Below are 13614 nucleotides of genomic sequence, written 5' to 3'. Positions count from 1 at the left end.
ATATAAATCTTTCCCTACATTTTAAATTTTCCTCCCCCTCCAATGCAACATGGTTTTGCCCAGGTGCAAAGTTACTCCTGTCTCATGCTTTGCTCTCCTTAATGACTCAGGTCCTCTGTGTGCAGGTGACATGCACTTCAATGATGCACAGATATCTAAATGCACTGCAGTACTGAATGACTCAGTATAATGATAGAGCCTTCTCTCTCTCTCTGCAGGAGGAAGTGTAGTGGGAGTGTAATCTAGCACATCTCTCTGAAGGAAGTGGTACAATTCATATAAACAGATGGCCGCAATGCCAAAAAAAATGACTTTGCAGGTGGCGATATTAATTGAACAACAGAGCCAGTAATCTATTTTCAGCAAGTCTTAATTTCAAAGGCTGATTTATTGGAGCACAAATAATCACACCTGCCTAAGACTAAGCACCCACAAGTGTTAACATTAAGAGTTTAACATACTTTTTATTGCAATCCCAGACAGTTTTTTGCTTTCTTTAAATGACAAAAAATATGGTTGCCAGCTACATAATTGTGAAGGTTACACAAGTGTCATGTGAGGGCAGAGGGGGGGTAAAGGAGGATTTTACATTACACAGAGCAGACAGAGCTCCATGGGGCAAACCACTCTGTTCACTACATCATGTGCCATGCAACTGTGGTTGCCATGACACTATAAATCATTAATAGCAACTTGATTTGTATTTCAGTGCACCTGACAGTTGAAAAACACTTACATATGTGTTTGGCTTGAGTAAATTATCAGATTCCAGCTTTCTCACAGACATGGGTTTAAAGAACACAAATTGAACGCACTTTATACACACAAAGTGGTTTATAAACATTTTTACTGGTTTTAATAGCTATTGCAAACCCCTGTGTACACACACAGCTGCTGTAGTCTGTTATGCTATAGGTTAAATGCACTTTATATATTGGTTCAGTAGCTAAAATAATTTTACCTTTAAACCTGCTTTCAATGTATAAGATTTTACTGCTGACCCCAAAACTTTTGGGTTTATCTTATATGGGTTTCATTGACTGCAGCTTTTACTGCATCTTCGAAAGGGCCGCACATTACCCCAACATGAGGAACAAATGTCCTGGCTCTGTGTGCAGCAGGGAGCCTGATGAAAACGAAAAAATACTGGGCACACAGGTACACCAAGCTGGCATATAATTACAAGAGAGCCCATGCAGCACACAAGTAAAAGCCAGAACCAGAAAAGGAAAGTGGGTCGGTTAAAGAACACAATGAAGGAAAGTAATGGTTGTCTTAAGACCTCTACAATCACTGAATAATCTCTACCTTCCCCTGTGTGTCCTCATTCCCACCAAAGCCCACCAGCCCCAGCTGCACAGAAGTACCAGTCATCAATGCTTGCGACACTGATGTAACTGTGGTCCTGGTACGACAAAGCTGCCATACTCATGTGCAGAAGAGGAACAATATCAGAGCAGCCAAAGGGGAGGAGTTTCCAGCTCCCAAAATGTGTCCCACAGCCTGCTCATAGAGCCAACACAAACCAATGTCAAACACCTACCTCTTCTGTTACTACACATAGAACATGTTTGACATTAGAAAGTATTTAGGGTTTCATTAGTTTGTCTTTAAACAATACAGAATATAAAAACTGCTCACATATAATTTTAGCTAGCTGACAGATTCTATGCATAAGTGAATAGCCTATATAAATGAAACACTACATCCTCAAAGATGAAATAGAAACAAAGTCCTAGGGCTAGATTTACTAAGCTGCGGGTTTGCAAAAGTGGGGATGTTGCCTATAGCAACCAATCAGATTCTAGCTGTCATTTTGTAGAAAGCACTAAATAAATGAAAGCTAGAATCTGATTGGTTGCTATAGGCAACATCCCCACTTTTGCAAACCCGCAGTTTAGTAAATCTAGCCCCTAATCTTTCAGAATTTTCCCCAAATATTAAGCCTAGCTCCAAAGGCAATGATCAACTGGCCACCAACTCCTTATTTATATTGAAGTAAACTGGCACACACTGGAGGTAATCACTGTGTGGGCTGAACCAGTAAGCAGCCTATCAATGCTCATGCAGCATACAGATTTATTAGGTACTGCATTCTAGGGCATGGATATGGTGATCATGAGACTGGAGTATAGCAAAATTGATGTCTCCACTGTGAGTAGGACATACCTCGCCAAGGTTTAAAATGCTAAATCAAGACAGAATCCAACCCAATACTGTCCACAGCCAGGCTTCCCCTCTATAAGGCCACTTCCCTTTTGGATCTAGTGGGACCTATGGTGTAAATCAGCGACTCTCTGATCTACTCTAAGAGGTAGAAAAGATTTTGCGATCTACCATAGTACATCACTTCATATTTATCAGGTCAACTAGGCAATGAAAAGTATATCATCATCAAATCCAGCTTGGTGTGTTCACTTTGGATGGCGAGTGGGCCATGTGGCAGCTGAGAGAAGCGTTACTATAAATTAACCATTACTCTATTTGCTGTGGAACTATGAGTTCCAGCGACTTTTGATGGTAATGCTGGGACTTATAGTTCCACAAAAGCCAATAGCCACCATTTGTGTATTGCTGATTTACAGCACACAAAATATACTTCAAAATAAATTAAATATTGTTATAAAGTGTATATTAAATTGCATGCCTGTTTAGTAAAACGCTATGGATCTTTACCCAACTCATTTCTTGTTTATAGAACAACTCAAAAGTGAGTTGTATCAAGTAATGGGCAAGTATGTTTATGTGATTAGTATCAGTAGTGTTTAGATAACGTGCAAAATAATGAATATGTAGCCGTTTACATATAGATATGTATACTCTATAGTGAATGCAGCCACAGAATGGAATATCCATCAATGTACATTCCCGTAGGTAGAAAGGGACTAATGTATAGTCTGTAAATATATTCCAATGTATAACTAGCTATCTGCAACTTTATTTTAAGTTAGTACATTTGCATATTTTTTTTTTCTTAAATGGCAACTAAACCTAAACAATGTGTTGTATATGAGACATGGAGATTAAAACACAGTGAATCCCACACCCCACAGTGTAAAGTCAACCATCAATCACATGACGAAAGGAGGTTAAAAGCATGTAAGGAAAGATAGCACGTCCCCAGATCACACATAACCCAGCTGTCACCAGCTCGGTTACTCTGCCCTAAGATGTGATACTCCATGCCAGCGCCTGGGACTCTGGTGGACTGCACAGTCCAGCCGTCCCTCCTGTGTTTGTCTGTGTATAAGGGACAAGCACAGCAGTCCTGTTGGCTGCTGGCCCCCTATTGGCAGGAGTGCGGCACCACATGACATCTCGGTAATCATCAGCGATCCATGAAACAGCTGGCTGCAAGCGTCTGGTAGATCACCATAAACTGTTTGGCCACCACTGTTGTAAATGTTATACATGCATTAAACTTTACAATCCACTAACTTTAAACAATGTTTCTAAACAAAAAAAAAAAAAACGCTACAAAAAGTATATTTCTGCAAATGCCTCACTCAAGCAAAATAGTTTTACCTCCTGTCCATCAATCACTCCATGGCTGGACCCCTTACATTGCTGAACTGATCTCTAAATACACTCCTACACAACCTATTTGCTTGAATAATAAACTCTTACCCTCTTACCCTCCTGTCTAATCTTTTCTCACACGTCCTTTCATTTGCAATGCAAGCAAATTCTTGGTTTCTGGATTGGCCTACCTTGACCTATCTCAATTTCAAATCCTTCAGATGTTCTCTTAAAAACAAATCTCTTTAAAGAAGCCCCTTATCTTTTACCCGAATCCCTTCTGAACCTCGCCTTGCTAACTGCCTTACCTACCTCTAGGGGTTCAATTCTATACCTCAACCACACCAGCCAGTCCATGTATCAAAAATGTGCATGCGCACAGCCCTCCAACATTTATGCAAGTTGGTAAATGCAAAACGGTTAGGGCCAACTTATTGTAAGACGTCCAATACACTCTACCAGGAATGGCTTCTTTTAAGGGCCCTGAACAATGGCACACTGACACTTGTGGTTCAATCTGCAAAAAAGGTTGCGCTCCACTCACAGCCATAATCCATCACATGAAGTTGGAGAATAAAAGTGGCACTTCCTTACAATTATTTACTACTAATAATAATAAAATATGTAGAACACAAAAAAAGGGGAGGGATAAAAAAAATGTAAATAAAGTAAGGTTTCTAGAGAATCATGACCATAGACAGACTCACCTGCAATATGAAAGTTCCAGGCTTTGTTGGGGATCTGCAGGGGAAACAGAAAAATTATTAACCATTTTGATTGTGGTTTGTTTTTTTTATAGGTTTTTATTAAAAAAATAAGTCTTTTTTTTTTTTTAATACAAAAACTGTGCTCGTCTGTTCTTTTTATTTAAACCATTGTTAAATAGATATAGCAGTTTAGACTTGGAAAAACAGATTACAAAACTGATTTCATCCAAAAAACGATTTCCTTTTCATAGATGGAATAGAGACAGTTTAATCTGCAGCAATCCCCCAGGATGGTAAAAGTCTTGTATAATCTTTATAGCCACAGATAATTTTTCAACAAAACAGTGAAAAACAAAATAAAAATGTAATTTTTTAAAAAAACAAAACAAATTTAAATAGAGTATTTAGAATATCAACTCATTGTTACTGGTACACAAATAGATACAAAGAGGATATTTAACATACATTTATGAACATAATGGGTTAAACTGGTCACATGAAATTAAGATCTGGATATTTAACCTGAACACCGAAACGTCCAGAAAGATCTTACATTTGACTTCAGTTATGGGTGGGCAATTTCCTGATTTCACACATATAATGAACGTGGTCACCAGCCAATTGCATTTTCAGCAAGGAATGAGGAACATCTGAATGGATTTTGACTGTTCTCAAAGCCACATTTGGGGCTAATTTGGTCAAATTGGACACTATATTGTAACCTGTATGGCCAGATTTGCTTGTTGCAAATCAAAATATATTAGACAAAACAATGCAAATGAGAAAATGAAATAGAAATATACATAATTAAGCATTAATGTTAAAAGAAAAAAAGGGTGAAGCACAATACGTACTGCAGCTTTTTGGCACATAACAAAACCTTTGTACAAGAACCATTATTCCAGAAACAAGCTCTTGCCATATACCGATTCCACCTAGTTCTAATCTTTAGGCTCTGTGTTAATTATTCCGATCCCTCTTCCATTCCATTATTACAAGGAGTGAGGCTGAGGACACAGGTTTCTGTGTACGATTGATGCGAGTAGCTACAGGTAAAAGTAGAGCCTTCAAAGTAGAGTCTTTTACCTTTGCAGTCTGGCTGGTCCATTGTGCAATATGATGTAGCACATGCCCTTGTGTTTCTAACTCCCATTGTCCTATAGATTGTAAGCTTTCGAGCAGGGTTCTCTTACCTCTCTGTCTGTATGTATTACCCAGTATTGTATTATTAATGTTTGTTCCCAATTGTAAAGCGCTACGGAATTTGCTGGCGCTATATAAATAAAATGTTGATGATGATGAAACAAACCTTTGTGTACTGCATTGGTGCCAGCCCATAGACATCAATGATCTGTGAGATTTCGTCTGTCCATCTCTCTTCCGTTACGCTTTTGACAGACTAACAGAGGAGAGATGGAAGGGAACGCTTGTGTGCACAGGGCCTGGACTACTAGAAGCATGATGTTCAGATAAGATTGCCCAAAATTAATACTCCTACATGTTCATACATTGTGCCATGATCATTTCAACCAAATGTGCAAGAACAGATACATACTGTTCATGTCCATCACAGCTCTTATAGGCAATGTATCATTTGTGATTTTTTATTTGTTCAGAACATGATCCAGCAATGCTTTATAAGCTTTGGTTTTTGTTCAATAAAAAACTCAAAGCTCAATCAAAATAATTTCATCTGATCCCAAAAAAATGAAGTACATGCATTTCCATGTCACATCTAAAAGGTATATTACATAAGACATATATACCCAGTTTAGTACAAATAAGATAAATATACATTGTTCTTGGCGATAATGGGGGTTGTGTACTGTTACACTGGTAGTAAACATATTTTTGTTACAACTTATTTGATTTTGAAACAACTAGTAAGCCTGTTCCAGTCTCTTCACCTCCAAACTAGAACCCAACTGACTTTAACAATATTTGAGTTTACTGTGCGGGCAGACTATACCCAATTGGTAGGTAGAGTTTATATTTATTTTCCATTAAACATTCAGCAAATATGGCTATAATTTATTTCATACATAAAACCCAATTTCTTGCTGTATTTATATGACAGATCTGTAATACATTACAGCGAATTTACTAGGCTCTCTAAGTCCTCGTGTTAGTAAGCAAGACAAGCTCTACAAAAAACAAACACTTTAAGGAATAAGGAAAATAATTCAGTATAAATTAATGAAACAGAAAAAAATAAATCCATAAAATGTAAAATTATAACCTTCACCACTTGTCTACACCACTGTAGACGATGCGGATATAATATTATATCTCAGACATAGACAGAATAAGAATTGGCTTCATTCTAATAACCAGCCATTAGCAGTAAATTCACAGCCAATATGTGGAAGACATAGTGCTGGAGCAATGCCCCAGGCTTACTGGGAGCGAACAAAGCACTAACACAGAGCTGCATTCTAATGAGGACTTACCCTTTACCATTTCACTGACAAAGCGCTAGGAGGATTGTAGAGTCAATCTTTAAGATTTTGATGCACAGGTATAGGATCTTTTATCTGCAGTCCAATTATCCAGAAAGGATAGTAAATTATTGCTGCTGCTCGCTTATGTCTTACACGCAGACTTGATCACCAAGGGCATATTTACTAATCTGCGGGTTTGAAAAAGTGGAGGTGTTGCCCATAGCAACCAGATTCTAGCTGTCATTTTGTAGAATGTATTAAATAAATAACTAGAATCTGAATGGTTGTTATAGGCAATATCTCCATTTTTTTCAAACCAGCAGTTTACAAATCCTGCGTTTGCCCCTGTTGATGGTATATTTACTAGAGGGGAATTTCCACACCACGCCACCAGTGGGCGTGACCATAATTTTAGACAGTGCTTGGCTGCTCTCCAACTCTTCCTATCCCCATAATATACATGGACAATGCATGCGTGCACTACTGTTAGGTGCACGCAGCTCTCCCTTTTCAAGCAGAGCTGTGTGAAGCGGGAGCAGGGTCCAGCCACCTCAATTATACAGTGCCCCAGCCTTGAAGGGGGGTTTCCATGCACTAGGAAACCCCCCCCCCCCTCATTTTGCATATGCCCAAGCGTCTTCTCCTAGAATCACTGTGAGGAGCATTGCTACACTAAGGGGGATAGCAGGGCCAGTCCGGAGAACAATAGGGGTAATCTGTAAATGTAATTTAGGAATATATTTGGCTTTTGTTTCATTACCTTATATGCCATTTGTTTGCATCATGAGCCTCTCAATTCCCAACACTGCATAATATGCTGGCGCTTTCTAAAGGATATAGTTTTAGGTATGGTGCAATAATAGATTGGATACCTGTACAACCTATTGCTTTTTACGCACCAAGTGCTGCTCTCCTCAATGGTAAGCTGGTTATCCATAGAATGCAGAGTAAATTATTCTGACCTCCGCTGCTATGCTTGCTTGACCTTGCTGAAGAAGAAAAGTGTCTGTATCAGCAATTGACAGTTTGGATTTTTTTTCCCCAGTATAAACAGTTCTACATCAACCTTCAAGTTCATAATATTCTGTTACATGTTCTGCATGAGAAACTTTAATCAACCTCCAGAGCTGGTCTACATAAAAAGACTCAAAAGTGTTTAAGAATGATTGTAAAGCCTATTTTTTTTTTCTCGTTATTTAAAGACTTTTGGGATCTGAAGTAGTAACCTTAGTGGTGTATGTACAAAAGATCATGTTTTAGTGACTTCTTGCCCCTGGAAAGAAGAATATTGCTGAGCCTACATGGACTCCTCCCGAGAAACTGAGTACAAACAGGATATCACAATGGAAGTGGAAGGGAGTACGTCGGCCATTTATTCTTTATAAGTATTATAGAGGAAATATTTGTTTTCTTAAAGCCTACATATGGACGTATTGCTGCGTAACACTGTGACCCTGTAAAGCTTTTACATGTCAAGAGTCGATATACATTTGCTTCTTCTTGTTCTCTGCTCCCAATTAAAAACCACAGGTTATTTCTGTATCCAGTGATGCTGTATTCATCAAGCTGTAGCGACTCCAATTTGTAGGCCTGGAAATCAGATGAACCCGACCATTGTACATCAAACACTGTGGTCAAGGAATAAAGTAAGGGCATTCATCTAACAACCTTGACGATGTTGCACTGTGGCAGGGGGAGACAGATTTATAGTTGGGAGGGGGGGTTGTCCTAAGCTCAACTCTAAATCACAGAGTAGAAAAATAAAGCTGTCCCTTATTCGTGTGCTACATGCTAAAGCAGACAGTATTTTCCCTGCATGTCAAAAAATAAATAAACGCATTTGCACGCCTTGCATTGCAACATTTTGTTGTTGTTTTCCTTGTGACTCTAAAGGAGACCTTTAGTTTCATTGAATGTTCTGTCTGTGTTAGAAATAATGAATGCAATGTTGATAGGTTACCCTTGTGCATATTAATAATTATAACAGTGGCTTGAATTCTGATTCTTGCTTTGTAATGTGCACTTGGTATAAAAGTCCTATGTTTCTATAGCAGGAGAGCATGGGATGACTTTAAACTGGATGTTTTCCTGGTATGTGCAAGATCCACTGTCTGCCACATTCTTTAGTTTGAAGACTTATAAACAGGAGAACAGGATGTTTTAATTACCCCGTCTAATCTATTCAGCTTCCGTGGTTCGCAAGCTTCTAGTTTCATAAACCAGTACAACACATTAAAAATAAGATGACTGAGCCACTGGAGCAGGAATTACACAGTTAATTTATTTTAAAAAAAAATGGGAAACTGGATCAGGTAACCTGTCTGAAAATACACAGTGGTACTGAGGTTGTGTTACCTGTGATTTAGACACAACGATAGCTGTATACAGAAGTGATATGGCTTGAAACTTGTACAGCAAAAGATTAAATTAATGCTCACATTGATATTGTGCAAAACAAAAGCTCAAAAAAAGTGGAAATCGATGTAGAGGTTTGTAAAAGAAGTGTTGATGTGCATGACAAGGTTACTAAATTATATCTGTTACATGACTTACAGCAGGTTAACCAATTACATGACTAAGACAGAGATTGTTATACATCAGGACACAATGCCAGACAGGTACACAACTCGTACAGCTCAGCCTCAGTGGGACAGCAAGTGTAATTGGCAGCGTGGCAACTATCCTGAGGCAAGGAGGAGACTAGTACAATACTGGGACTTTGACCCCTGGATTCCTTTTGAAATTAAATCCCTGACCAAAACACTAGGGAACAAGTGACTCACAACGGGATGTCACAATTGTAATGTTACCAATAAAGAGGGTCTCCTTAATGTGTGTATGTATGAAAAGTATAATAAATATATATATATATATATATATATATATTAGTTTTTATAGGTTTGTCCCATTTATTCTTGAATTCTTATACTGTATGAGTGTCCCCGACAATTGCTGGTACGCTGCCCCATACATCTATCAAACTTCTTATTCTGATTTCAAAAAGTGAAATTCTCTTATTTTTTTAAAATGCCACCTTCCTAAGCCGTATTAATATTCTTCATATACTTGAATATTGCACTCCTATCACCTCCGTCCCTTCTCTCTTCTAAGATGTACATGTGCAGCTCTATTTTATTTAAGGTCTTCTTGGAGAACTGTACACTGTACTTATCACTGACCAATAAAGTAATCATATAACCTCCCTTTTCCTCCTCCCTGCTCCCATACAACCAAGTATTCTACTGGCTTTTCCCAACGGTGTCCTTATCTCTACATCCTCTGAACCTATTAATTGCATATAATCCTATCACCCAAAATCAACCGCATGAACGCGACTTTAACGGTGCTAAAATTTCTCCAATGTATAAAAAGGAGCCAGTGTGCGATTTTTGCAACCGTTTTCTGCCCATGTTTGAAGGAATTCTCTGGATGCCAGACTCCGACACTACTGCTATAAGGAGATGGTGGTCTTTCAGATATAATACTTAAGTTAGGAGACCACCTCAGTGGCGCACGCAGGGGGGGTTTCTGAGTCTCTAGAAACCCCCCCCCCGCGCAAAGTGGCCACTGTACTATACAGCAGCCGCGGCGCTGTCAAAGAAGCATCCGCGGCGGTGCTGTATTGTATACAGCACCGCCGCAGACACTTCTTAGACAGCGCCGCGGCTGCTGTATAGGACAGCGCTGGCGAAACGGAGCTGCTGCGCATGTGAAACAGCTCTCTCTCTCTCTGTTTTTTTTTTTTTTTGGTCGGCGTGGGGAAACCCCCCTGACAATCCTCCGTGCGCCGCTGCACCTTAGAACCCAGCAAAGAGCTGAGCTGAGTTTTTATTCCAGCTAGCCGGCATTATATGTGCTATATAGGCAGGCAGGTATAAGCCCTTCGGTTGCTCTACAAGCCCCTCTTGTCACTCCCACCAACAGTCAGGGGTTAATTAAACAGGGTAAAGCTGGGTACACACTACAGAGAAGTAAACGATTAACGATATACCAACGACAGAATAAATTAGAAAAATCCCGATGAGCATACCGATTGATGTGTACACACTATACACGATTATCATCAGATCTCTGCTCTTCATCTGTCAAAATTATCGGCTGCAAGGTAGTCCATAAAAGGCAAGTGACAGCTCAGGTCTTAATTCATTGAGAGATGTTCAGCGGAGCCCGGCAATTGTATTGGGCAGCCTGTCTTGACACAGCACTGTTTTAAGTGCGGAACTGTAAACAGGCCGTAAATTCTGTGTGACAGCTTTATCTCCGGCAACTGAAGTTTAACCCCAGGAACGACGCACTAATCTTATCCGTTCCAGCCAGCACACAGAGTGTTAAGACTACATGTGCAGGGTGAGAGAGGGGGGAGCAGCCGGTACCATCCATATCAGTCTCTTCTCTTAAGAAAAACAGCCGCAGACAGTTGACAGAGACCGTGGATCATGACAAGATCAGCAGCAGGCAGACTGAGACCTGTCACTCCAAGATACATTACTGGCCAATAGTCGGGTGAATTCATACACACTGCAGGATTGGAAGGCGATTGGTCGGCAAAAATTAAACAGTACGACCAACCAAACGACACAATGATCGGCACTTTGGGGCGACTTTAGATTATTGTGTAAGTATACACACTACACGATATCTGATCAAACAGTCGGATGTCGGCTGATTTGTCCAATTATTGGACGAAAAACCTGTAGTGTGTACCCAGCTTAACTCTAGACCAAGATCACAGACTCAGTAGGGTAATTGTCACTACTGTGACAAGACAGAACATTAGGCTTTATATAATATAAAAGCTTCAGTCATTGTTAAATTCTCACAAATTAGTTAATGCTTGATGTTCCTTTAATTGATTTTGAGATTTCTTCCTTGCTCAGCACTCTACTACCTCTCCCCCGAGTCTGCCACTGTGTGTGGGGTAGAGAGTCTCAACAGGAGGTTTGGTTACACTGCAGCAGGGACTGTGGCGCGTCTCTCCTCTTCTAGCCACTAACAACCTTTCCCTTCTCTCTGCTCAGGATGGAGGTGTTGACTAAAATTGAAACTCCCATCCTGTCTGGTCCCTCTGATGCTAGCTTTCACAATCCTTCTCATTCTCCATCTACAACCTCTCAGAGTCATGGGAGTATCCACTGAAAACTCTGCAGGTTCCAAAGAGGATATAGACCATGCCCAACACAAAAGGTCGGGACTGGTCAAGTTTGTCCCCCTTTTTGTCGTCACTATAGACGCTAGCAAAGTTATTGTGCCACCTTAGCCTGTATCCCATTAAACTGGAAGCAAAGCAAGGCATTGAACCAGTTCTATTTAGGTGGATGTACCTTCTCTTGAAAAGTGAACCTGCAAGAAAGAAACGGTACTACAGGGTGTGGTTATGAAGTGGAAGGGATTACTTCTGTCATTTATTCTTTATAAATGCTAACACAATTCAAAAATATTTATTTTATTATCTGCTACATATGGGTGTACAGCTGAAAAACAATGTAACCCTATAAATAAATAAACTCTTGCCTCTGGCTTTCACAAGTCAGAAGACACCACACAACCCGCAAAACAAACACATTATCCCAGTATCAAGTATCAGTGTATGTGATAAAACTATAAAACAGGAGCAGGTCACATAAATCATTTGCATATCAATCCCCTAATAAACACTTTATTAAAAATCAAGTGCATTTTACGGATTTACTATGCATTTCTAGGTTTACCAAGATCTATATCAAGAAATTAATTTCAATAGTTACCACTCAATTGAGTCCTTTTAACTACAGATATAGTGAATTCCTAGTGTGATCATTAAATCCACAGTTTACTTTTTTTCTGCAAACCCAACCCCCTTCTCCAGTTGGGAGAATTGCAGGGTTCGTATGTGAGGGGTGTATTTAATTAAACCTCTTTACGGTGTCAGTCCAGCAGAAGTGACCAGAGCTGGCAGTGGTCGGGAACTGCAGGCTTTCATGTCTGGACAACTTCTTTAACCTTTAAATGGGACTTTCCTGCATACACCCCAGGAGATTCAAATAAATAAGTGGCAAGTAACAATTAAGAGGTTAAATTGCATGGGGTGGAGTCAGAGCTCTTACAGAAGGTTGTGCAAATATGGGTCTCTGATGAAGAATGACTGCTTCAAAGCATGCCGTGTATCCATAGTTCCATCAAGGTATCTTTGGATTGCAAAGGAAATCCCTGAGCAGTTATGTCACCTGAATACATCTAGGAGAGAACTTGAAGACCACCCCCATAGTAGCCCTTGTGCAATGTGTATAGTGCAACTGACCTTCTTACATGCTGTGTAATGTGTTTTTATTGTGTAAAAAAAAAATATGAGTCAAAAGATCTGGTGTACTGTCACTATCTCTTGTAAATTAAACTGTCAGAGTTATGATCATCTGACATATCCCTCCATACATAAATATATATATATAAATATATATATAAAAAAATCTTAAAAAACGTGTATCTTCATATGGGGTCATAGAACTATATAGGTACAGTACAATATATGCACAATATGTTGAAATGTATCAAAAATCAAAAGCATTTATTGATCATATAATGGACAGTATCATTAACCATTTTGTAGGCCGAAACAATTTTCATGAGAACGCTGGCTGGGTACTAGGATGTGACATGCCTGGAGCACAGTGACATTGGCTTAGTCCTCAACATGGCTGCCTCCACTGCGTGAAGACATCAGTTGCACGCAAATGCACTGATTACATATTGTGGCAGAAGGAGCAGTGTGCCTCATACTATTAAGGAAAATACCATACTAATAGTTTCCCTGTGACTCTTCATGCTCTACTACAGACAGGGTAACGTCTGCACACTCTTCCACACACACGGCACAGAACACAGGTGGAGCACCTGGGTGTAACTAATTAAGGGAACAGCTAGTTCCTCCTTACTGCTTGTTAGGAAGCCTAAATAGCTGGACTTGAGCTGTG

General features: G+C 39.6%; 1 protein-coding gene across 1 annotated transcript in view; it reads right to left on the bottom strand.

Annotated features, from left to right (window-relative positions):
* WDR44 (WD repeat domain 44) overlaps positions 1-13614 on the bottom strand; it is a 63273-nt gene that overhangs the window by 34446 nt on the left and 15213 nt on the right. Inside the window, exon 2 of the mRNA XM_075187234.1 lies at positions 4227-4260. Coding sequence (XP_075043335.1) covers positions 4227-4260 — 34 coding nt within the window. The remainder of the gene's footprint in view (positions 1-4226; positions 4261-13614) is intronic.

Source organism: Mixophyes fleayi, chromosome 9 (assembly GCF_038048845.1).
Source record: "Mixophyes fleayi isolate aMixFle1 chromosome 9, aMixFle1.hap1, whole genome shotgun sequence".
NCBI classification, from domain to species: domain Eukaryota; kingdom Metazoa; phylum Chordata; class Amphibia; order Anura; family Limnodynastidae; genus Mixophyes; species Mixophyes fleayi.
Note: the sequence above shows the minus strand (reverse complement) of the source record. Positions and strands in the feature narration are given on the sequence as shown.